Source organism: Meles meles, chromosome 6 (genome assembly GCF_922984935.1).
Source record: "Meles meles chromosome 6, mMelMel3.1 paternal haplotype, whole genome shotgun sequence".
NCBI classification, from domain to species: Eukaryota; Metazoa; Chordata; class Mammalia; order Carnivora; family Mustelidae; genus Meles; species Meles meles.
The window spans coordinates 103,090,637-103,116,871 of NC_060071.1; the positions used below are offsets into that span (position 1 = coordinate 103,090,637).

The 26,235-nt window shown below is 40.2% G+C and overlaps 1 protein-coding gene across 7 annotated transcripts in view; it reads right to left on the reverse strand.

The window, feature by feature from the left end:
* Nucleotides 1–2,264: 2,264 nt before the first annotated feature.
* Nucleotides 2,265–26,235, reverse strand: part of NIN (ninein) — a 99,382-nt gene continuing 75,411 nt past the window's right edge. Inside the window, exons 23-31 of one of the 7 annotated variants that reach the window (XM_046008168.1) lie at nucleotides 24,867–24,989; nucleotides 23,711–23,824; nucleotides 22,796–22,942; nucleotides 21,300–21,479; nucleotides 19,381–19,530; nucleotides 16,755–16,856; nucleotides 12,301–12,501; nucleotides 8,473–8,586; nucleotides 2,265–6,236 (exon numbers count right to left, since the gene is read on the reverse strand). In XM_046008168.1, coding sequence (XP_045864124.1) covers nucleotides 6,027–6,236; nucleotides 8,473–8,586; nucleotides 12,301–12,501; nucleotides 16,755–16,856; nucleotides 19,381–19,530; nucleotides 21,300–21,479; nucleotides 22,796–22,942; nucleotides 23,711–23,824; nucleotides 24,867–24,989 — 1,341 coding nt within the window. In that variant the 3' untranslated portion in view covers nucleotides 2,265–6,026. Of the gene's footprint in view, nucleotides 6,237–8,102; nucleotides 8,587–9,880; nucleotides 10,349–12,300; nucleotides 12,502–13,727; nucleotides 13,789–16,754; nucleotides 16,860–19,380; nucleotides 19,531–21,299; nucleotides 21,480–22,795; nucleotides 22,943–23,710; nucleotides 23,825–24,866; nucleotides 24,990–26,235 lie in introns of those variants that run through there. The other 6 variants (XM_046008167.1, XM_046008173.1, XM_046008170.1 and 3 more) reach the window with 6 other exon arrangements.

Consider the following 26,235-nt stretch of genomic DNA (forward strand, 5'->3'; position numbering starts at 1 on the left):
TTGACAGAGAGAGATCACAAGTAGGCGGAGAGGCAGGCAGAGAGAGTGAGAGGGAAGCAGGCTCCCTGCCAAGCAGAGAGCCCAATGCGGGACTCGATCCCAGGACCCTGAGATCATGACCTGAGCCGAAGGCAGCGGCTTAAACCACTGAGCCACTCAGGCGCCCCTAGAATTAAATATTTTAACATAAGTGTATCTAGCTTTGTTTTACATGGTTGCCTGCTATTTTTTTTTCCATTAAGTAAGCTCTATACCCAATGTGTGGCTTGAACTCATGACCCTGAGATGAAGAGTCAAATACTCTACTGACAGTGCTAGCCAAGCATCCTGGGTTGTCTTCTCTTCAGCTGACATTTCTTTGATTCAGTTTTATAGTTCCCCTTTGTGAAATTTAATTTTTTTTAAAAGATGTTTTAACTAACATTTTTTCCTCACTTGCAAATGAGGCTAAACCAGTGAATAAAAACCACTTTTGTGACTTATCAACATATTTTATCTAGATTAAGTTTAACATTTTAATCAATAGATTATAGATAATTTATATACTTTAGATCAAAATTCTGATCCTTTGGATAAAATCTAATCATTATTGGAAAATGAACATCAAATTAATATCAGAGGGAAAATGGGACTTTTTTAATGCAACATGAATAAGAGACTACAAAACAAACAGTTTACACTAATCTCAATGAAGTTCATACACAATTACACTTAACACCCTGGGTGAAGAACCTTCCCCATTTTACATTAAAACACCTGAACATTCGGGATGCCTGGGTGGCTTAGTTGGTTGAGCATCTGCCTTCAGCTCAGGTACTGATCCCAGGGTCCTGGGTTTGAGCCCCACATCAGGCTCCCTGCTCAGTGGAGAATTTGCTTCTTCCTCTCCCCCTGCTTGTGCTGTCTCTCTCACTTACTCTGTCAAATAAATAAGTAAAAATCTTAATATATATACCTGAAGATGCTAATCTTCCTTATTCTAATGCCCATAGTACTGAATCCATCAACAAAACATAACCGTCTTCTGTATGTTATATTTTTTCTAGGTTTTTTTTTGTGCATAAATCTTACTGCTCTACCCCAATCCAATCATAAACAGAAAACCAGGAATGATTTACATTGTTCTTTATAGTATGCATGGTAGGTATTCAGTCAACACATTATATGTTGTTTGATGGAAGTAGAAATTGAGAAAGTGTTCCAATATATTAATACAGACCAATCAGGGTCTTAAATCCTGAGTGCCAATTTTAGCTGGCTGCATGGACTTAAGTTACAAGTTTGCTAAGTTTCAGTTTACTCATCTGTGAAATGGGGATAATTATAGCTCTTGCCTCCTAAAGGCAGTGTAAGGCTGATATAAAAGCTTTGAAAATAGTGAAACAAGGCCTGTGAGATGGGTCTACTTTGGCCAGCATTTCCATTCCACATTTCAGTATTCAGCATAGTGGCTTAATGTATTTCAGGCTGACTTTTTTTTTTTTTCATTTTATTTATTTTTTCAGTGTAACAGTATTCATTCTTTTTGCACAACACCCAGTGCTCCATGCAAAACGTGCCCTCCCCATTACCCACCACCTGTTCCCCCAACCTCCCACCCCTGACCCTTCAAAACCCTCAGGTTGCCCCAACCTCCCACCCCTGACCCTTCAAAACCCTCAGGTTGTTTTTCAGAGTCCATAGTCTCTTATGGTTCGCCTCCCCTCCCCAATGTCCATAGCCCGCTCCCCCTCTCCCAATCCCACCTCCCCCCAGCAACCCCCAGTTTGTTTTGTGAGATTAAGAGTCATTTATGGTTTGTCTCCCTCCCAATCCCATCTTGTGCTGACTTTTTATGTATATGCTTGTATATATCTCATCACACACAGCTCAACAAAGAAAGTCTGAGTCACCCATAAAGATGGCAAAAGGAAACTAGTGCACCCAAAATCCCAAGTAGGGCCTCAACTGAGGTTAAGTCAGGATTTTGGATGTGAATTATGAACCACTACAGGGTACAGGGACCCCAAACTTGCTGGTATAAAAGTAATCAAGTCTGTGACAGAAATGGAGTCCCAGTGCTCTGAATCGCATACAAATCACTTGGGAATCTCCTTAAAATGGAGCAAATGAAGAATATGATTTATTAGGCTGGGATGGATGCAGAGATTCTGCATTTGTAAAATGTGTTCAGTGCAGTATTTTAATGCTTTTACTCTAAAGACCAATGATGAACACACTGACACGGTATGAAAGTTCGGGATATATAGAACACAAGAGCCACATTTACAAAACTTTTTATTTACATTTTAAGCTCACATTAAACCCTTTTAGAGTGGCTAAGATAAAATATACAAAGTTGGTATCCACACATACACATTAATTTTTCTCTCAAAAGAATCCTAGGGATGGCTTCTTGATGAACCCAGCCCACCCCCCAAAATTAGTGTTCCCTTAAAACATGGTGTGAAAATGTTTTCCCATAAGAATAGTTAACTTAAATTATTCAAAACTGAGAAATAAAAGGTTAATTTTATTAAACAGCTATCCCTATCCATAAAACAGTTTTCTATTTTATTTAGAGTGTTGATATGTTCAAATAGGTCCAAATTTGATATAATAAATAAGCTTTAAATATGGAATGCTTTGGTTATTAGGCTTTGATGTGGCTTTTGGCATTACTTGCATATCATTCCAATGAGCCATTACAGGTAATCCATTTAAAACAAGACTTGCTTAATACTATTACAGAGCGCTTAGCCTTGCCTTGATTGGGAATACCTTTAAGATGCGGACAATAGCAACATATTTCTCTTTTCCTTCACTCAGGAAAAAAAAAAATCAAACAAATAAATTCATTCCCATGTTAAAATCCACCATAAAGTAGACTTTTCATTCATTCTTAATAATACATAACCTGGGTATTTGTACATTATTGAAACACTAGACTCTAAGAGCTCCTTCTATATCCTGAAAGCTTGACTTTGTGATCTATTTATGTAAAATATGCTCATGATTAAATATATAAGCAGTGTATTTGAAGCTTCTGGGAAGGATTCACAGTTAAAAGTTTTAAAATCCAGGTTTTAGAAAAATAAATAAAATACTGTGATCGGTTCTACCCCTCCCCCTCTACTTTCTCCCTTCACTATTTGAGCTTAAGGGTTCAGGCTTCTAAAATGCAGAAGAAAGCAAAATAGAACAACACAGGTTTTGTGATCCACATTTTCTTTGTCTTAGTGTAACATATTATCACAAAGGCAAACTTGACTCTTTCCTTGAAACGAATAGCCCATCTTCTCAGACTAATTTGAATAACTCTGAAGAAAGCCAAAGAAAGTTTAACCAGTGCTTTTAATAAACGAGTAGCTAAATGCCAATAAAAGGATACATAACTTGTGATTTTAAAGAGTGTTGTTAAAGTCTGAAAGCCAAACCTAAACATTTAAGTTCAAATTTAATCTCTTTAAAAGATTTTTTAAAAGCTGTAAATGCTATTATAAATTGCCAGTTAAATTCCCACTCTAGGCTACAAAAATAAACTGCTGCACAAATGTATAAACTTAAGGTAACTATTTCTCATGTTGGTCTTTTTTCCTTTTATAAGTGCAGTAAAGCAAGAAATAAAGCACCTAGATGTTGATCCAATTAACTTTCATTTGAGCAGCATTTTGATTTTGGATAAAGGGATTCTAAATGTGGTCTAAAACTTTCCAGAAAGTCGTATTTACATTCATTAAACAGCATTTTATATACATATAAATACAGATTTTTGAGAAATTAACCTACACTTTTCATAATATAAAAACAGAAATTACAACACATGTGATCACATGCTAAAGCCAGTTCTTTGAGCAGTCTGCTTGGTGCTCAGTTTTGATAGTAATAAGCTTGAGTAACTTGAAGCATATCACATAAATACACCACAGATGCATAGTTTATTTACGACCTTAGTCGCCTAGGTCTATCCACAGTTTTCAGTGAAAAAGATTCTCTGTTAAAAAGCCAATGCCATACAAGTAGTTGGGTTTACAAGTAACTGTTTGCACTGGGAAGAAAGATTAGGGAAGGGATGATAGCAGATGTGACATGTTTTGAAGGGTAATTACAGGGAAGGATTAAAATTAATTATTTTTCCAGGGGGAAATTAGGACTTTCTGATAGTAAGAGCTATCCAGACCTGAAAAGTTTTGTTTCATGAGTGTGAATTCCAGTCCCACAAACTGCCATGCCTTGTCAGAGCTCTTGTAGTAAGGACTTGTGTTGGCCCTAAGCTTGTCAGGTGGGACCAAGAGATGGTTAGGCCATGAGGAACCTGAAAGTTGCTTGATGCAAATTATTTTGTTGAGATTTTGAAACATCATATGACTTCTTAGGCAGTGTTCTTGAATCTTTTGTTCCTGCCCATAATGCTGTGTGTGATTTTGCTGTTACCTGTCTTATAAATCGATGGTCTTGGCCTTCTAGAAATACATCAAAGTGAATATTTATCTAATTGCTCTTCCACAAAAACAAATAGGTGACTGTACTGAGCTTTGTTAGTGTCCTAAACATAAGTCCTCCACCCATGGCTGGCCGGCTGAAGTAGGCTAAGAAGCAAAGATTTCATTTGGGGGAAAATGATTACTCATCGTAAAAATGTTGACTGCTCTATAAAGTTCCAGTCTTGAGAACTGAATGGAAAATCCTACTTGGCACTCATTTACCTCAGATGGCATGCCAGTGCTTACTGGGGTAAGAAATTCCTTTCTTTTTCTTTTCTTTTTTTTTTTTTAAAGATTTTACTTATTTCAGAGAGAGAGAGCGAGCGAGCACGAGAGGGGGTAGGTTCAGAGGGAGAAGGAGACTCCCTACTGAGCAGGGAGCCCCATGTGGGACTTGATCCCAGGACCTGAGCCAAAGGCAGATGCCTAACAGACTGAGCCAAGCCACCCAGGCATCCCCAAAGTAAGAAATTCTTATGATCAGAATTGAAGTGTTAGAAGAACAGGAAGCACGGAAATTTTAACCTATGTTAAACAAGCAAGTTCCTCTTCCATAAGTTTTTAATTCTAAAATCAAGGATTTTCAGAAGAGTAAACTCACCAAAAATGTAGACATAAAAATCATAGTATAGCTCTAAATAAGGTCACATGGTTTATGCATTTCAAATTCTTAAAGGGGCCCTACAGTGTTTCAGGAAGACCATTCAAAGTATTGTTCCCTGAGTTCTTGAAGCAACCCTAAAAGTAAGTTCATGAACTCCAAGAGTTGAGAGAGAAACCTACATGGTTTTCTTATCTCCCTTCTAAGACCAGATGTTTACTCCAAAGTGATTTGTTCCCTGCTTTCCCTATAGTTCAAATGCTTTAAGAATGTGGCTTTATCCATTTTTTAGAAGATAAGCTCCCCAAATGAAACTTCTAAGAAGGAAAAAAAATGTTTAAAGAAAGTACAGTTTTAACATTAGTTAACAGTGCAGTTGAATAAATCAGTTTCACATCTATTATACATTGAGAGCGGTAATACTGTCACAGGTGTTAGAAGGTAGAGTACTATGGACTCTGGCTTTTCTGACCTCTGTGGTTATTGAGCCCAAGGTCTGTTACCAAAGAACCAAAATTATTGGAAACAGAATGACTTTTCCATATTTGAATGTGTAAGAAGACATACTTTTTTTTTTTTTTTGTAAATAAATATTAAAACAGTCATCAGATCTCAAACTTTAAATATCTGGGATTGACACATAGCATTGTACATAGTATTTTTTTTTTTTAAACTCATTCAAAACTGGGGTTTTAAGACTCTTTGTGTTGTGTTCATATATCTACCGTTCTGGTGGCTATTAGGATTTTTTTTTTTTTTTTAATTCAAAACTTGGGAATAATTTAGTCTCTCTAGAAAAACTAATTCTACTGAATGGGGACTGCAGGTCTGTTGCTGGCAGTTTTAGGCTGAGCTTAACTTTAAACCATTAAAGGTTAAAAAAAAAAAAGTTGAGAGAACCTACTGAAATGTTCCATCCATTTTAGTCAAGTGCGCAAATATGAGTGTATCCTTTGGCTTGGCTATGACCTCAATGGAGGCGTAGAAGTCAGTGGTGCTGGTGCCAGATTCCTGACTATATTACTGAGGCTGGCAATCTTCTCTTCTAGGAGGTAATTTTTCTTCTCTGCTGTTTTTTGTCGCTGTTCAGTCATTTCCAGAGCTTTCAACAACTGGGCATTTTCAACATACAAGTCCTTCACCACTGTATCTGCTTTAGTATTCTTGCAGAGCTAGAAACAGAACCAGAAACATCTTGACTCCATTTCTGTAATTAAGTTTAAGGGGCGACATTAGGACAGTTGTTCATAAAGGCAAATGACGTCTATCAGTTATATTCTTTTATTTTACAACACAGGTTTAACATCAGACCTGGCATCAGGGATACAAATAGAGCAAATCCACTTCTTCCAAGCTGTTTCTTTGCATGTTTTTAGAAGTCACTAATGAAAAGAACATACTGATATTTGAAGGCTCAAAAGTCAAAGTCTTTTTCCACCTAAATGGTTACTGCTTTTTTCATTCTCTAAAAAATATCAGAATATGTTTATAGTTTTGGGGGTATAGAGTATGAACTTTAACTCTGGGAAGCTCAAACATCTGTTAAGAACATTCATAGCTATAACCTCCTGATTATTTTAAACTTTGGTCCATGTATTACATAGAACAAAGAGGTAAGATCTGGGCAGTTATTTTTCTTTAACTCTTCCCCTTTTGTACGGTAGAGCTTGCCTAGAAGATATATTTTAATTTTTAGGGTTAGAAGACAAAGTCTAGGTTGAGCTAGGAAAATCTGTCAGCAGCCTTGGGATAATTTTATTATGGTTCCTATTAATGTATTCCAATCCCCCATTTATGCCTCATTTTACACCCAATTTTAACCAGGGCATCTGAAAGTATAGAGGTTTTAGGGAATGAAGAACTGAAACTTAGCTAATTTATTAGCATTTCAAAAGGGTTAACAACGAAGCCCGGACCCGGCACCCGGCACCCAGAACCCGGATGACTCTCAGGTTTAACATACTGACCTACTCGGACCCAGAACCCGGATGACTCTCAGGTTTAACATACTGACCTACTCGACTGAACTGGCGGAAGACAACTTTTCATCTCTCTCCTTCCCTCCCTTCCTTCCTCCCTTTTAAAAAACACTTTGATGGCTCTTCATCACCTGCAGAATGAAATGCAAACTCCACAGCTCAGCACCTAAAGCTCTCTACGGCCCACTCCTCCCTATTGCTCTAGTTTCTTCTGCTTCTTTCAGGACAGTATGAACTGTTAATGCCAAAATGTTTGTAGATGTCCACGCCCCATCTGTTGCCATAACTGCATGATGTTCCCATAGCCTAGGCTTCCCTTCTCATACTTCTTCATCTGTTTAAATCTGACTCAGCATCAGTACTTGCTTTAAGAGGCCTTCAGGAAACTCGCTTTAAACTCCTGAGTTGTATCAAGTATCTCTTCTCTATGTTCCCCTCTGCTGAAGTAGACTATTTTTTGCCAAATGCTCAATACCTTGTAAATGAACTACCTTCCACATGGGCAGGATTTTGTTTTGTTCTCTGCTGTATTTCTAGTGCTTAGAACAGGACTTGGCACATAGTAGCTATGTTTTGATTAAGTGAGTGATTAAAGGATTGAGTAAGTGCTTATTGTATAAGACTTTCCTTTCTTTCCATTTTGTGATTAAGACATTGAGCAAAGGAAAATTCCAGTCTACCTCTGCAGTAAGGCATTCTTTTGGGCTGCTGCTTTTTATATATCTAGAAAACCACTTGGACAATTTCTGCTCCCGCCCCTCAGTTCTTAATCTCAGTTTCCAAAGCACTACAACACATTCCTATAAAGTAGTCCTTTTTTTGCATGTCATCAGATGTTACACAAATACTTTACAAACACAGGCCCCACCTGCCAGCAGCAGGTGAAAAGGATCAGTCTGCACAGTGGTCCTGGAATTCCGGGTCCCTATTCTAATTCAGAGCACAGCCTTTTGGGGTCTGATTATAGCCATAAGTACTTTTTGAGGTCTTTATAGCTGTTGCAAATAGGAAAAGCTAAAGTTCCACTTATTATCCCCCCATTTTACCAACATAAATTTTGTGTTTCTTAAATAGAATGTTTCCGGTCTTGGGCAAATAAAAAAATCTACAAAAATTAAATTTGAGCTGAACTTTGTTAGGAATTAATTCGTTAGGTCTGCATCAGTCTCTGTCAGCAAATGTACATTTTAAAAATTGTGGACCAACCTGCCTTAAAAGAGCTTTGGGAAAATAATGCGCAATACAGAATTCATGCTTCTGGAGTGGTATGGGGGAAGAGTGAGTCCTAAATTCAGTTATATACATTTGTAGTAGCATTTGCCTTTATTTGACAGCATAAGTGAATGAGTTAATGGCGATAAAGGAATGGAAAGCTGGAGTTAAAAGTGGAATGTGAGGTGGGCGGGTAGAGGTGACCCGGGAGGCTCACTTGTTCTTTGAGCTGATTCACTTTCTCCTGAAGAAGCCTTTTCACCAGTTTCAGTTTCTGTTCAACTTCCATCATTCGTTCCTCCATGACCGTTACCAGTTGCTCCTGGCTTCCCTGAAGGGAAGAACAGAAAAGGGTATTATCATTGGAAAATCATGCCATAGTGGAAAGAAAACACTAGTAATTTATTTTTTCCCACAAGATGCCTAGACAAAGGACAGGAAATGTTTGCCTTTGGTAACTGGAAGGATGGATTTCTGGTGAAATGGGCGTTCTGAACACCGGGGTTGCACATTAGGAAAGAAACCCTATCAGAGAAAGAATCAAAGATTTTAAAAAAAATATCTTACCTGTGTTACCATCTTCCCCTGAGATAAAGCAATATTCTTAAAACCCAGAATTTAGTACCTGTGTGCATCTCTTTCAGTAAAATAGTTATCCAAAGTAAATTAAGCTATGGTTATCAAACTTCCATCTGTGACTGGGGCCTTTGCCATACTGTGGGTCTCTCAAGAATAAAACAAACAAAGCCAATCGGTGTACAATATGTGTGTCCATTTCTCCTGCATGGAAGGGCTGGTTATTGGAAGGGTGTTAGTGTTCCTTTCCTCGTAACAAACAGCTTCTTCCTGCCAGTTACTGTAGTCAGTGGTTCCCAGTTTGCTTGTCAGTGTGAAGCAAAAATTCATACTGGAGGTTGGGTTTATCCTAAAAGATGTAAAACCAGGAGTCCTCTCTGCCTCCACGACTCCTAGGTAGAACAATAGGGGAGAAGACCCTGGCTGTTCCTTCCCTCCCCACACAACAGTGATGGATTTAAGGAGTTGTGTGGGGTTTGGAGAGCCCGAGGACCCAGGGAGAGACTCAGTACTACCAACTGCCCCTCCCAGCAGGCCGCTAAAATGTCCACATAAGAAATTTGAGATTTTAAAAGGTTCTTCAAATGTTTAAGCAGAACTCAGGTGTTAATGGCTGATAGTATTACTCCTTTTAAAAGCACGCAGAATGACCAAACACGGGTTGACAGCCAACACTGGTTGGGATAAAATAACAGCATTTATTCAGATAAAAGCAACTAAATCATGTGATGATTTGAAGACAAAAACTGTAGTAGGTAGAAGTCTGATGCAGAAAGTAAACCTCAAGAAATCAGGCCTTGACCACATCTAGCTTTAAAAAAACTCTTTTAAAAGCTATAATGGCTTTTTAAATTTCAAACATAAACGGAAAATGCCTGATTTCTACTTGCCTAAAAAAACAAAACAAAGCAAAGCAACAACAACAACAAAAAACCGTAACAGATAACTCAAAGAACACAGAACATGGCAAAAGGGGAAAGAGGAAAAACAAAGGCAGTCATACATTTAAAATTTATTTTATTGTTTTGTCAAAATTTTCCTTTTTCCTGTCAAAAAAGCATTATACATCTTATACAAAACAGTATAAATAACCCAAACTTTCTTCAAATTCCATATATAAAAGTAGTACCTCTCGTTAAAAATAGTTACAGCATATGGAATGAGAAAATAGAATACATCCTTTTAAGAATCTCAAGTCCACATTCTTTAAATGGTATAAATAAAACGATTCAAAACAAGCTTAAGTTTGTGAATTTGATTCACAAAATCTGTCATTTCTACATTAATAAATAAGAGACAATACTGCAAAGGCTTAAAAATAAAAATAATAATTTAAAAGAGCACTTGATTCCAAAACGTTTTTCAGCTTATGTGTGTGTGTGGGGGGTGTGTGTGTGGGTGTGTGCACTGAGTATCTGCCAGGGTAAGAAATGTCAGCAAAAGCAGCCCAGTTTTCACAGGTGCCCAATCCTTCTGTAGGAATCTGCGTGCACTGCTCGCTGCTCCGGTAGCAAGGCCTAGAGAAAGAAGGCAAGTGGTACACTTCACCCGGATGTCAAGATTATGTTTTGGGAGGAGTCTAAATTCACACGCTTATAATGCAAACAGTTTTTAAAAGCACACACATTACACTCCATCTGCAAGCAAAGCAACACAGGCAGGAGAAATCATCACTCCACACAGAGAGGCAAGGTGCAGATTCTAATAATGTTCTGTCATCTTCAAATTCGTGTCAACTCAGTTCTAACAGAAGCAGGAGAGTGGGCAGTGGCGTTCTAGTGACAACAGTAAGCAGTCCACTCTGCTGTCAGCTGCAGAGATTTTTTTTTTTCTCTGTACAAAAATCTTAAGGGTTTTTGTCCTCCTAATCCTGAAGTAATCAGAGTAAAAGGATATCATTTTTAAACACTGGTGGGTGGGGTGGAAAAGCGTGCTCTGAAAACAGTGTATATGAGAAAGCAGTGGATAAAGTCTTCGCCTAATCCTTTGGTTTAAAATGTCTGTTAAAAAGTGAGGTCAAGGGGCACCTGGGTGGCTCAGTGGGTTAAGCCGCTGCCTTAGCCTTACCTGAGCCTCGGCTCAGGTCATGATCTCAGGGTCCTGGGATCGAGTCCCGCATGGGGCTCTCTGCTCAGCAGGGAGCCTGCTTCCCTCTCTCTCTCTCTCTGCCTGCCTCTCTGCCTACTTGTGATCTCTCTGTCAAATAAATAAATAAAATCTTAAAAAAAAAAAAAAAAGTGAGGTCAAGATGGGATGGGGGAGGGAGACAAACCATAAGAGTCTCCTAATCTCAGGAAACAAATTAAGGGTTGCTGGAGGGGAGGGCGGTGGGAGTGGGTGGGGTGGCTGGGTGATGGGTACCGGGGAGTAGGGTATGTGCTAAGGTGAGCGCTGTGAGTTGTGTAAGACTGATGAGTCACAGATCTGCACCCCTGAAACGAATGACACATTATATGTTGATAAAAAAAACTGAAGTCAAGGTTTTATAATTCAGTTCTGTAACTGTGGAATTGTTGAAGCATCTGTTCAATACCCCACCGGCACAGTTTTACTATGGGAACTGAAGTGGAATAGCAGAAACTTCCAAAAACGTGGATTTTTAAAGCACAAAAGACAAAAATAATTTGAAGGTTTTGTTTGAAAGCAGAGCCGACAGAGGCGTATCATGACAGAGCACAGCTATCTGCTACTAGAAGGGGAAGACAGAACTGCTTCAGGGAGTAATTATGGTGCTAATTTGACTTGTAAAGCCACTTTGAGAGGATTACAGAAAAGGAGGTGGGGAAATTCCTTATGAAAAGTCAACTGAGAGACAACAGAAGAAAAGCATCCAAACCAGAACGAATTCAGAGTTACACAAACTAAGGAGTATTTTTTAATTTTATTCCTAGTTCTGAATAAACAAATTGGGCAAGCAAAAAGCGTTAAGAGACTTCTGAAAAAGCTTGACTATGAATGAAGCACTTTGAGAGAAGTATTTGAAAACCCAGGTAGTATCACATTGTGTCTGCAGCGAGTTAGGGTAATGCTACTTCAACGGAAAGGGGAAAAGATGTTCCTTTTCTTGAAAAGAGGTTTTCAAACTCGATCATTTGCACTTGAATTCTGTAATATTTTTGGCATCAGACAAATGGCAAGTCAAAAAAACTTGGTCCGTTCGGTTATACATTATGCTCAGGTGATCTTGATACTTCATCAATTACCAAGGTGCAAAGGAGACCCAGAACACTGTTACCTAGCTTGGAAGCTGAGAGCACAAGAGCATCACTGCAAAAACACCAAAACCAAACCCCAAAATAACACTGCAGTTCTGCGGATTTGTCCTACAGGAAAGGTGGAGCTCTCTGACAGAGATTTGGATTCTCTGCCCCCACCCCGGAACCGGTACAACTTTCCTATAAACAGGCCAAATTCCGCGAGCTGAGTTAACTGGCAGGGAAGAAAGAGCCTCCTCAGAGCCTCCTCGTACCTGCGGTGTGTTGGTTTCGGAGGTCCTGTTTTCAAGTTCCTCCTGCAGGCACTGGTTTATCCTCTCTGCCTGCAGCAGCTGGTGTTGAAGCTGCAGAAACTGCTCCCTGGGCACCATTGGACAGGCTTGCTGCTGGCGCAGCGGGAGATCCCAGGCGTGAGGGGACGGGCTAAGCATCACAGTGGACCTCAGGTGCTGCTTCTGGAGGACAAAGGCAAAGCCCGGATTAGCGGTGCTGCGTCCCGGCGGCACAGCGCTACTCTTGAAAGTGTCAAGCAGAGTGAAAGAAGCTGACAGATTCAGTAATGGCTTCTCACACCCCCTGATAACTTGAAAACATGACAGTATGTGACTGGAGTTGAAGTAATGGGGAAGCATCATTTTTCTTAGGAAGTAATATAGTTTTTGACTTGAAACACTGTACTTCCTCACTCTTGAGGGACTCTAAGGGCACGAGGTACACGATATACATAGTGTGTCTAAATTCTACCTCACTGTCTCCTTATACTAGAATGTTTAATTACGCCACTTTAAACAAACAAAACACAGGGTTGGAGTAAGCGAAGGGGAGAAAGTGATGATGCTTTAGGGTTCTGCCACTTTACTTACCATTCATAAAGATTCTTAAAAGCAACCGTTCAGGGACCACCTATTTTCCAGGATAGCCACAGAACCTCCTATCTAAAACTATCTGACCCCGTTTTAGTTTACCAAGGTTAAACTCTTAAACAGCACTGCAAGATAAGCAATTCTGGGACAGAGGGGGGATATCCGAGAACCCCCCGGGGAACTGAAGTACGTGGAACAGAAGTATTTGTTCAAGACAATGAGGAAATGGTACATGTATCACATGCCGAAGCTGGGGAGAGGAAAAAGGAGGAGATCGCACTGCATTTGGCCAGGGAGGCATGCCCCTTCCCATCTATGGACACGTTCAGCAGACACAGGACTCCACAGAAGGCATGCAATGAACATGACCAGGTACCAGACTCAAGCAGCAGCTCCTCCAGGCTTGTGAGAAGGGAAAAAGACCCTCCAAGACACAACTCTAATTAAACGTTATGAAACTTCAGAGCCACTATCCATTTCCTGAAATCTAAACTTTGGAGGTGGCAGATGACCCATTTTGAAATTTTCTAGTTGTAGATTCAGAAACCCACCATTTTATTTTCAGGAATAAAAAATAGGGAGAATTTTGATCCCATGATTTTATACCAGCAGGATGATTTTCTTGAGGTAGGTCTTCAAATACGGAGGGAAATCCTGGTGTACATGTAAACAGAGACCTATTCCATAGTCAAAGCAAGATGAAAATGAATATTGGCTCTTATGTATTTACTGTCACAATCAGTAGAAATGATTATGTGAACAAAGAGTCTAATGAGATATCTCCATGCTATGAAATTCATTGAAAGAGAATGTTCTACCTTCACACACTATCTCAGGCAGAGAACTGCACCCTTCTCTGCTAGTTCCAACCACAGACTTCTAGGTACAGGTTAGCCACAGACAAAACAGAAACAAAAGAAAATTACAGGAGTCATAAAAAGAGGAAGAAAAGTATGAATTATAAAAAGAGAACAGTTAAAACTGGGTATATTATATACCCAAACATGTGTGCTCTAGTCTGTAAGAACTTAAAAGGGACCAACATTTACATTTCTCTGTATATCCGTTTCGCAGACCTTAAAATGTCTCATCGCTCTACTCCTGTAACTGCTTCTTCACCTACTGTGATTTGTGAACTTACCACCCTTATCTCCACCTATCCCCAAAGAATTAGTTAGAACATTCCAGGTCCAGTCTGGATGGATCAGATATTAAGTTCTTTTATAGTTTATATTCTGCATCTCTAAATGGCAACTTTGTTGCTCAAGTGTTGGCACCGTTGGCTAAGGCAGACCTGAGAACTGCTGATACAGACTGTAACCCTTTTCCTGAATGTTCACATTGAATTGTTCATAGGACATTGCCTCATGTCGCTGAAAAAGCCCTGGAGTGGGAATTGAAGATCCCAGATCACAAGATGAGGAAATGGAAGAATTTAATTGCCCTAGGCTATGGAGGCTATGGGTATGTATTGTGTTAGCTCAGTGACTACTTCTTCTTCTTTTTTTTTTTTTAAAGATTTTATTTTTAAGTAAAATCTCTACACTCAACACAGGGCTCAAACTCAGAGCTGCACTCTCCAACGACTGAGCTGGCCAGGGGCCCCTAGATCAGTGACATGTAAACTGGCATACAAGGACGAGGAGAAACTCCTTCCCACGAGGGATGGCATACACCAGATCAGAATGGCCTAGAAAGCTTTTCTTAAAATCCTCGATACCAAAGATTCTGATGGAGGAACATCTCCCTGCCTGCCACTTGCCCCTCACCCAAACCCAGTGAGAATCCCTGCCAAGTGAGAGGAATGTACCTATCTCTCAGGTGAGGTGGGCATAAAAAATGGTATGAAAACCACCATACGTGCCCCAAAGTGGCCTAATTTATAGATAGCAGAACATAAATAAGAACCTGTTTTGTAGGGCTAGCAGGATGGGGAGAGTTATTGCTTAATGGTTAGAGAGTGTTTGAGGTGATGCAAAAGTTCTGGAAGTAGTGGTGCCGGCTGTAGAGCACTGTGAATGTAATCCGTGCTGCTGAATTTTAAAATGGCAAATTTTGTTATGCAAATACCAAAGTCACAAAATTATACTTTAAACAGGTGAGCTTATATGGTATATGACTTACATGTTAAATTTGTATCGGTCTATACAGAGTTAATAGCTCTCCTATTGCCTAAAAAAGTTTCATTAGAATAGTGTTTCATTAGAAAAGATGTTCTTTTCAGTGTTCCAATGGAAAATTCATGCCTTTTCTTTAGTTACTCAGCTCTGGTGCCAGGAACATTCAATTTACCTCATTCATGAGCAAATATTTACTACTTGATCGAGGAGAAAAATAATGAAGGGAAATTGGTTATGAAGGCTAATCATGGAAAGCGGAGTTAGGAAGAGAGAGGGGTTTCTGAGGCCGGTGAGAGCAGCAGGGAGAAGAGCGGACCTGCTGGCAGAACATTTGGAGAGGCTCTCCCAGTGACTAAGTATACCCTGTTACTGCTCAGTTTGGGACGAGACATGTGGAGCTTAGCTTCAGATCTCTTATTCATCACAATATATAATTATTTCATCAGAAAGCATGTCTACATCAAAACACAGCCTGCAGCTCAAGTGCTGGAACACATTTATTATATGCTGTCAGAGAAAGAAAAAAATGGTTTGGATTTCACTATTTATAGTTTAATCTCCCTATTAGTGAATAAATCAGAGAAGATAAAATTGGCGGAAACCTCAGTGGTCATTTAAATGCCAGTATGACATATCTGCCCGTATATCACGTTTAAAAACCATTTATTTAAAGTTACTTTTGCGTGCGTCCAGCTTCATTAAAGAAAATATTTAAATCTCATCCTCTAATTCTGGCTCTAAAATATTTGTATACCTAGTACTTTCTAAGAGCACAAAAAGAGGGGCGCCTGGGTGGCTCAGTGGGTTAAGCCTCTGCCTTCGGCTCAGATCATGATCTCAGGGTCCTGGGATCAAGCCCCCATCGGGCTATCTGCTCAGTGGGGAGCCTGCTTCTCTCTCTCTCTGCCTGACTCTCTGCCTACTTGTGATCTCTGTCAAATAAATAAATAAAATCTTTAAAAAAAAAAAAAAAGCACAAAAAGACATTTCCTACCCATGCCTCTCTACCTTAAATAAACTTTACGGCTCACTACATGACATGTTCATCTACCCTAAGCCAAAAAATCTCGGTGCAATGGTTACTTATTAAGGAAGATTTGTACGTAAGTTGTTTTAGATCCTATAATTGCATTTTATATTCAGAAAGTGATCTAGAAACTCAGTGTCCAAGCTGAAAAGTTTTACAGGTTCATTTTTATATTGAACAGATTACCCCTCCCAAGGCCGTGCTGAGTTTCAAACGTAGTAATGCACAGTGACAGCACTGGAAGATGAAGCTTCTAAATGCTAACGCTCCCAAATTCCCTGCACGGATTTCCCAACTAAAAAGGCTGTTAGCAATCCCATCTGTAAAACACTACAACGGGGGAGGTATTAGGAAACGGTTATAACCCAAGGAGCGGGGTGAGGGGGGAGCTCTGGACCTCTTGAAGATCAGATCAAGTCCCCGCCACCTGAATTTGTGGAGGTCTGTGTCTTTCTTGCATTTTCGGACAGTCAACATTATTCCTTCCTCTGTGAACAACGATGAATTCCTGTGACTATGTAATGGGCAAAAACGACTATCAGTCTTGGTAAGACAAACCAAAGAATTCAGCTTGGCGTCATACTTTTCCACTTTTCTTCATAATCAAAATTCAGTGCTAGGTTAGCCTCTCCCAACAAATGTCACATCCGTGGATTAAAATATTCTTCGTAGGTAAGGCCAGCTGCTTAAAAACTTACCTCCATTAGCTGCTCGTCCAGTTTTACTTGTTTCTTTTTCAGGCCTTCATTTTCCAAATGAATTGTTTCTAGTTCTCTTTCGAGGGAATTCATCTGACTGACCTGCTAAAAAACAAAAAAATCCCCTTTAAAAAAGCCAAACCCTTGGGTTGCTCTACTTTATTTTGACAAATTTGTGCTAGTCAGAAATCTTAACCCTTGGAAGAAAACAGAATTCACTCAGTGAAGGAAAACAACAATATAACTGAGTGCATTGGTTACATTTAAGTAGGATAGTTTTTTTTTTTTTTTAAGGTTTTATTTATTTATTTGTCAGAGCACAAGCAGGGGGAGCCACAGGGAGAGGGAGAAGCAGCCTCCCTGCTGAACAAGGAGCCCGATGAGGGGCTCAATCCCAGGACTCTAGGATCATGACCTGAGCTGAAGGCAGATGCTTAACAGACTGAGCCACCCAGGTACCCCTAGGATAGTTTTTAATCACCACTGCTTATGTGGAACAGATTCCAGAAGGCATCTGGCTTTCAAACTTCAGGCCGCCCACTGTACAAAATATATCCAGGACATAAGCCCACGCCCATAACCAGTTATAAAGCTGAAAGAAAGCTTTCATGAAATGAAATTTATCCTTACCATGAGCCATGTACTCTGATACTTCCTAGCATCTTTTATTAATAAAGAAGGCTGAATCACTAAATTTCATGACCCTCTACCATGGAGCTGCAGTGGGAAATACATTGTCTTTAAGGCAAAGCTTATTTATTCTTTTTTAGGATTTTATTTATTTGACAGAGAAAGACACAGTGAGAGAGGGAACACAAGCAGGGGGAGTGGGAGAGGGAGAAGCAGGCTTCCCGTGGAGCAGGGAGCCCAATGTGGGACTCGATCCCAGGACCCCAGGATCATGACCTGAGCAGAAGGCAGATGCTTGAACACTGAACCACCCAGGGGCCCTAAGGCAAAGTTTAAGGTTTTAAAACAGAAAGTACATAAAACCTGAGTTGGAGAACTCCTTTCTCAATTTTAAAGATGAAATTTGAAGAATTGGGGAGTATCCATTTTTGGAATTCTCTATTATAGGAGGACTTCAATGAGCTACATGATCCTGGAATTCAGAATATTGCTAAGCAGAAAATACAGGACACTTCTAGAATGCTGATTTTGGTTTCTAGAATGCTGATTTTGGTTTCTATCAAAAAGAGCTGAGGAAAGGAGCAACAATTGTTAGAAGTGTAATCTTCTCAGGTTAAAACTACCGTTAGACTTTTCCCTTAGCAGCTGGATGAAACCCTTTACCTTTCTGAAAAGTTTACTTGAATGTACCTAAAACTGAATGGTATCTCCCCCTTGAGAGCACAAACCAATCTTCTTACTGCCTATGGTCATGCTAAATTTTACAAACTTAAGTTTCATACAATTTTTATAACAAGTAATTGACTGTTCATCATTCTTCCCATAATTTTTACACAAACCATAATTTTCAGAAGAGAAAGGTAACAGTGAAAACTCCGGGTTTTAATTTAGAAGAAAAAAAAGAAAACAAGTAACAAGAACTCCCAGGGTAACCTTGGTTTTAGAACTCTTACTTCATGGAATAAAGTACAGAAAGCAAACCGAGTGATGCCATTGAGGTTCAACCACATGGTAACCGGCCTCCAGGATGGTCCCTCATGATCTCCACCCCCACCCCCGGGGTTCATACCATTGCGTAGTTTTCCTGTACCAGGGTCAGTCTGTGTGACCGAAGGAAGACAGCAGAAATGATGGTGGGTCACTTTCACGATTAGCTTATAAAAGGCTCTACAACTTTTGGGATCTTTCTCCTATCACTGCTATGTCCTGAGAAAAGGCCCAGGTGGTGAGGAGCTGAGGCCTCTGGTAATCAGCCAGCAGGGAACAGAAGCCTCCTCCTCATAGCTACATTATTGAACTTGGAAGTGGAACCTTTAGTACTTCAGAAGCCTTCAGATAAATGCAGTCCCAGCTGATACGTGGACTGCAACCTTGTGAGCCCCACAGCCAGAACCACTCAGCTAAGCTGCTTCTGAATTCCCCACCCCCAAAGACGCTGAGACAACAGATGTGTGTTGCTTTAATTTGTTACACAGCAACAGGTAACTAATAACATACTAAGATGTTTCCAATATTCAGGATATATACATTTAAAAATAGATTTCACTAACTTTTAAGATTTTATTTATTTATTTGACAGAGAGAGAGAGATCACAAGTAGACAGGCAGAGAGAGAGGGGAAGCAGGCTCCCGCTGAGCAGAGAGCCCCATGCGGGACTCGATCCCAGAACCCCGAGATCATGACCCGAGCCGAAGGCAGAGGTGTAACCCACTGAGCCACCCAGGCGTCCCTAGATTTCACTAACTTAAAAGGACTATAGTACTACTGAAGATGATTAACCATCTTCATTGTGAATATTAAACTGCTCCTTTCTAACCATCACTAAATCAGAAAGAACTATGATACTATTTGATAAGATCACAAAAGTATAGAAAGATGGAAGAACCAAAATAGTCCACTGGAATCATTTCCCTGGAAGCCTGCAGGCAAAGAAACCTACGCATAGGGACACATCATGGTAAAGACAGACACATGGTAAAAAGTCTTAAAACTCACCTTCTTATTAGTAGGAGATTGTTCCTTTTGAAACTGTTCACACTCTCTCTTTAAGCTCAACTTCTCTTGCTCTGTGGGCTTCACAGTACCTGATGGGTTTAGATGCTTTTGGTGCTTGGGGGGAAGAAGATTGGATTCCAGCTGACGGACCTAACAAGAACATATGCGAGAGGAAGAAATGTTAATATAATCATCCAGCAAGAAAGAAAAAAATGAACATAAGAAAATTTTTTTTCACCCTTGGGTTTTGTCGTATTAAAAATGCTTTTTTTTTCCAGTTAAGTCGGCCAATTCTTTTTTTTTTTTTTAAGATTCTATTTATTTGAGAGATAGAGTCAGGCAGATAGAGAGAGAGAGACTCCCCACTGAGCAGGGAGCCCAACGTGGGGCCTGATCCAGGACCCTGAGATCATGACCCAAGTCGAAGGCAGACACTTAACTAACTGACTTGAGCCACCAGGCGCCCCAAATCTGTCAATTCTTGAAGTCTGCTTTTTTGCAGTTCAAAAAATCCTTCTGGGGAAATCGATTTTTAGTCTCTTGGGCGTAAAACTCCAGCCCTGTAAGGATCAGACTGAGACACAGGGGACCTCTGAATCTACCAAACTACAGGGAGTCGAATAGTGTGACGTGGCTATCGCAAAAACAGATGTAGTCCTAGGCATGTTCTGACAGGAGCATAGCTTTTAGGAGTCAGTGAGGTGACAGTCCCCTCCACTTTGTCTTGGACTGTTCACACCTGAAACAATGCATTTATATCAACCATGTTCCATGAGGACAGTGAGCCCGTCTGTCTTGTCGACACTGCACCTTCTGTGAGCGCAGTCTCGGGCACAGAGCGGGTCTTCTAAATGATTCTGCGGCTCTTCTGAGCGTTCTTTCTTTAAAGAGGTGTTTCAGCAGAGTTGGTCAGCTACTTAGTGGAAGTAAAGAATACAAACATCGGTGGCTGGAAAAGCCCCTCTTCAGAGACCATTCTAACCCTGAGTCTTTTTAAAAAGAGGTCCCTTTTCTCTCCAAAAAGTCTAATTTTGGGGGCACCTGGGTGGCTCAGTGGGTTAAGCCGCTGCCTTCGGCTCAGGTCATGATCTCAGGGTCCTGGGATCGAGTCCCACATCGGGCTCTCTGCTCAGCGGAGAGCCTGCTTCCCTTCCTCTCTCTCTGCCTGCCTCTCTGTGATTTCTCTCTGTCAAATAAATAAAATCTTTAAAAAAAAAAAAAAGTCTAATTTTGCCATTTTTTTTTATTACCAGTCTTGGCAGCTAGTCCATTTGAACAAAGAATATATGGGTAACATAATTTCCCTGAGGCTATTCTGGATAGGAGGATTAAAATCATTGACTATAATATAGAACTGATGATGCAAAATGAAAACTATTCTATAAACATACCACAGTAAAATTACTGGCAAGTAAATGATAAATTATACATTCTTGGGGCGCCTGGATGGCTCAGTGGGTTAAAGCCTCTGCCTTCGGCTCAGGTCATAGTCCCAGGGCCCTGGGATCAAGCCCCGCATTGGGACCTCTGCTCAGCAGGGAGCCTGCCTCCCCACCCCTCTCTCTGCCTCCTCTGTCTACTTGTGGTCTCTGTCAAATAAAAAGGTGGGGGAGGGGCACCTGAGTGGCTCAGTAGGTTAAAGCCTCTGCCTTCAGCTCAGGTCATGATCCCAGGGTCCTGGGTCCTCTCTGCTCAGTGGGGAGCCTGCTTCCTCCTCTATCTGCCTGCCTCTCTGCCTACTTGTGATCTCTGCCTGTCAAATAAATAAATAAAATCTTAAAAAAAAAAGTATACATTCTGAAAGTAAGTCTGCCATGGCAGAATACTCAAATCCACACCCTAGAGCTATTTCAATCACATTTTCCCATCAAACAAAGTATTTTCAAATCTATGGCAGCAGCTGCAGCTTTTCAAGTTACCTTGTCCCGGGAGTGCGTGAGTTCAGCTCTAGTGTTCCGCACCACGGTTTGGAGTCTCTCGTTCTCCTGCCGAAGTAGCTGTTGTTCCTCCTTTATCAGATGATCCATCTTGTCCCAAGTCAGCTTTGGCTGCTTCGTATGGAATCCTGGTGGCTGGGTGGCTGTTTCTGGGCCCCGGTTCTTAAAGAGCAAAGCAGAGTTAAGCCTTAAAAACAAGCTAATTTCTGTTTTGAGTGTATTTAACTCAATGACAATAATTCTTAGCACCTTTCATTCTTCACTTTTTCTAATGGAGGTGTGACTGTATGTTGTATACATAGATATAAAAACAGTATTTTGGGAGTTTGATTTTAAAAAGGTTTGGAAATTCTGCTGAAAATGATCTTTGGCAAAATAGCCCCAGCAAATCTAATAGGAAAGACGACTGTAGAGCAAGTCCTGATTCTATAGAGAACCCAAGTGTATAGAGATCGGTGGCCTTAATGCTTCATCCTTATGAAGGTAACACTTTGGTCCCCTGATAACTATTCCTTTGGTTAACAGAGGACACACAGGGAACTTTAAAACACACTGCTAACTTGAAAGCCTTCACAAGCTAAACTCTTTTCACATTTGCAGTCAGATCCTTTTTTTTAGAATCTAAAGCACATACTGTCCCTGTAATTGAGGCCTGAACTCCAGAACATGCTTTTAGCCATCAGAGCGATTTTTCTGGATCCTGGAAAATGCTTTTAAAAAGGTAACAAGTAGGTAAGACTTTTGCTTTTTAAGCCAAAACATGAAAAAGAAAAAAAGTTACAATTTCATTTTGAGGAAAACGTCAGCCCAGAAGTAACTTCTATAAATGGAAATAACTATTTTCCCTTAACAAAATAAAAAATAAAAAGGAGGCACCTAGATGGCTCAGTGGGTACAGCATGAGAATCTTAGTCTCGGGGTCATGAGTTCGAGCCCCACATTCAGTATGTAGCCTATGTAAAAAAAATAAAATGTAAAAAAAAAAAAGGTATGAAATAATTGGATTAAAATAACCGTCCTACTTTTACAGTAGGCAAAACTCCTAACATCTCCACAGGGCTGGTATCAGTAACACCATTTTTCATTTCTATGCACACAGGTGAAGCAGCATTTTGATATATTAAAATAAGACACTTTATACAACATCAAAATGTTTTAGTTTTGTTACTACAAAATAACTCAGCATGGTCTTCTGTCTTGCACATTACAAAAAACAACCTTGGCACTGTGGTTCCATTTATCTGAAGTTCAGAAACCGGCCTCCCTAACCTATGGTGGCAAAGGGCAGAGAAATGGTTCCCTTGTGGTTACCAACCAGAGAGGAGACCAGAGAGCCTACTGGGTGCTGGAAATGGTCTGTATTTTGAGCGAGGAGGTGTTTTCACAAATATAAACATGTGCATATAATAGATAAGTTATAGACTTAAAACTTGTGCGCTTTTCTGTATAAAGTCATACCTCAATAAAAAAGAAATTACCTTGTCACCAGCATTCTGAAGTTGCTTATATAAAGACATCACTTCTTGTTTTAAAGCCTCCTTTTCCTGTTGAGTCACTCGTAGGTCAGCTTTAATCAGTGACATTTGCAAGTTTACATTCTGCAGGGTGTCTTCTAAACTCTGAACCTGCATCATAAGAATAATCTTACACTTGACACAGATCCTCACGGTCTCACCAAACATGTCCAGGAATGAATGAGCTAGGACAAGAGAATTCCAAGGTCCCTTCTGTTTCTTTTTATTTATAGACAGCTTTTTTCAGTAGCTTAATGGAAACCCCAGATATTATGTATATTTACAGGATGCAATATTTAGGTGAGTGATGAACTGTGCTCCGGAACAGGGTCTTGCTGATAGCATCATCTGGTCACAGAACCAATGAGAACCAACTGGCATGACAGAAGATGGCTTTACTCAATTTTGTAGAGATTGTGTTTTAGCCAGTGGTGTTGGTTTGTAAAGGATCTCTTCATTAGAAATGAAAATATGTAGCTGTCAGAACCCTACTCCATGCTAACATCTAGTATATATTTTAATTAAAAATAATTTAAATTTGTAAAAGCAAGGTGGATAGAGATCTTTAATAGGGCATGAATCTGCCTTAGAAACCCTTTTTCTAAATGAGAAAAAAAGCAGTCCTTTCTACACATTATTCTCAAGCTTTCATAAGTAATCTCATAATGATGAGATAATCTCATAATTCTAACAATGAGCTTTGAGGGAACTGTTCAAATTATTTCATCACACCATAAACATGTGACAGGTATTAGTCAAGTTGTATCATCTGAGCCCTGGTAGGCCAATTCCACCTGGAGTATTCTTTCTACTGGGAATTCTGCTGGAATATCCAGGAAAATATTAACCGGGCAGATGAAACAAGAATTGGCCACATACCTTTTCCTGTGAAGCCACGAGTTGGGACTTTAAGGTTTCACTCTGGTGTTCCCAAGACTTCTGTTCTTGCTTCATAGTAGCAATTCTGTGCTCTAAAAGACTTGATTTTGCCAGCTGTTTCCGGGAAAAGAAAAGAGGGAACAGGGCTTTTTGCACACATATCTAGCCTCAATTTCTATACTGCTGCATACATCATCTGTTTGCATGGGGGACCAGGCAAGGTCAAAGAAAGGTGTCTTCCTGACTCCCTTTCTACCTTTAATTTTGAGGAGTCTCTTCTTTTTGACGATTTCCATTTTTCTCTCTCATTGCCTCATTGTGGGTGAGAAATGGTAGGCTGGAATGCAATTAGAAATTTCAAGAGGCTCCTGGGTGGCTCAGTTGGTTGGGTGTCTGACTCTCGATTTCAGCTTAGATCATGATCTCAGAGTCGTGAGATTGAGCCCCGAGATGGGCTCTGCACTGGGTGTGGAGCCTGCTTGGGATTCTCTCTAGGCCTCTCCCCCCTACAACCTCCCCACCTCAGTCTCGAGAGAGTACCATAATAGGAAAATATGAAATGCCTATCAAGGCCTGTGGGACAAATGTAGTGTTTGGGGATTTGCTAGGGAAAATAGAAAAAAAGTGTCGAAGTAATAGATCTCAGATTATTAAAAGCAACAATATTTATATTATATGTTAATAGTGATATATCTAATAATATACATTAAGGGGCACCTGGATGGCTCAGTCAGTTCAGGGTCTGGCTCCTGATTTTGGCTCAGGTCATGATCTCAGGGTTGTGAGATCGAGCCCCTGGCTGGGTGTGGAGTATGCTTAAGTTTCTCTCTCTCCCCCTCTCCCCTGCCTCTGCTCGTGCTCTCTCTCAATAATAAATAAATGTTTAAGTAATATACATTAAGTAACATGGTTATATATTAAAATGAGATAAACTACATATTACTATATATATAATAATATATTTATTAACCAACATAGACGCCTGTCGAAATCATGACCTCGGGAATTCTTAGGTCACATAAGGCTAGCTGAAATGTTCTACTAGGAGACCTTGGAACAATTTGGCTAAAATGGGAGGCCCATATGCCACTGTCTAGAGAAATGCTCGTTATAGTATACACTATATAATAATGGTAAAATGTCTTATGTTTACTACCTTATCCACACAGCTATTTAATTCTTCACTCAGAGCTTCCTTTTCTTTCAGCAGTTTTTCATTGTAGCTTAGAACACTAGAAAGTTTTTGCTGGAAGTCAGAGAGCTCAGGACATCTGTGCAGCTGTAAGAGATAAACAATCCCATCACATCTCATGGCTGTGTTTATAAAGAGTATTTATAAACAAGGCATTTTCATGGTTGCTGCTATTTCCTATCTATATAGGTATTTTGGAGGACATATAAACTGAGGGGACTAAAATTAAATTCAACAGAATGCTCCTGTTACATTCTCTCCATTCTCCAATCGACTGCCAAAATGTCTGCCCAGAGAGATTCACGTAAACAGATACGGTAACATCATGGTCCTTGCTTTCTTTTTTTTTTTTTAAGATTTTATTTATCTATTTGACAGACAGAGATCACAAGTAGGCAGAGAGGCAGGCAGAGAGAGAGAGAGGGGGAAGCAGGCTCCCTGCCGAGCAGAGAGCCCGATGCGGGGCTTGATCCCAGGACCCTGAGACCATGACCTGAGCCGAAGGCAGAGGCTTAACCCACTGAGCCACCCAGGCGCCCCGGTCCTTGCTTTCTGTTTCACCTTCGGGACAAAATAAGTAACATTCCGGCATTCTGTCATCACTTTAACTTGTGCACATATATTGCACAGTACATTTTCCTCAGGCTTTTTTAACGAGAAAAAAATCCTTTTCAGAAATCTCAGTCAGGGGGCGCCTGGGTGGCTCAGTGGGTTAAAGCCTCTGCCTTCAGCTCAGGTCATGATCCCAGGGTCCTGGGATCAAGCCCCGCATCGGGCTCTCTGCTCGGCAGGGAGCCTGCTTCCCCCTCTCTCTCTCTCTGCCTGCCTCTCTGCCTACTTGTGATCTCTGTCTGTCAAATAAATAATTAAATCTTTTAAAAATAAATAAAGCTTAGGACTATAGAATTGGCATGAACAAAGTACAGTAAATCAATACAAGGGCAAGTCTTAAGCTAAAACAGTGAGCGTTTTTCAGCTTGTTCCACATGCCTTTCCCTTTGGAAGAAGCCAAAACTGACTTGCTTCAGAAAATGTTCAGCGTGGACAAACTGGCTTTCTCCTCTCTACTGAAAACAAGACAAACCAAGTTTCTGTTCCATTTTGGCACCTAACTTACAAGCATTGACATTTTGGGCCAGATAATTCTTTGTTGGGAAGAGTGTCCTGTGCACTGGTGGATGGTGAGAAACATCTCTGGCTTTACCTAGTAGATGCCTGTTGCACTCCCTTCCCCACATACCAGTTGTGAAAGCCAAAAAATTGCTAGATGTCCCAGGGTAGAGGAGTGATTCCCATCTCCAATAACAACTGCTCTAAAGAGACTGAGTCTTTT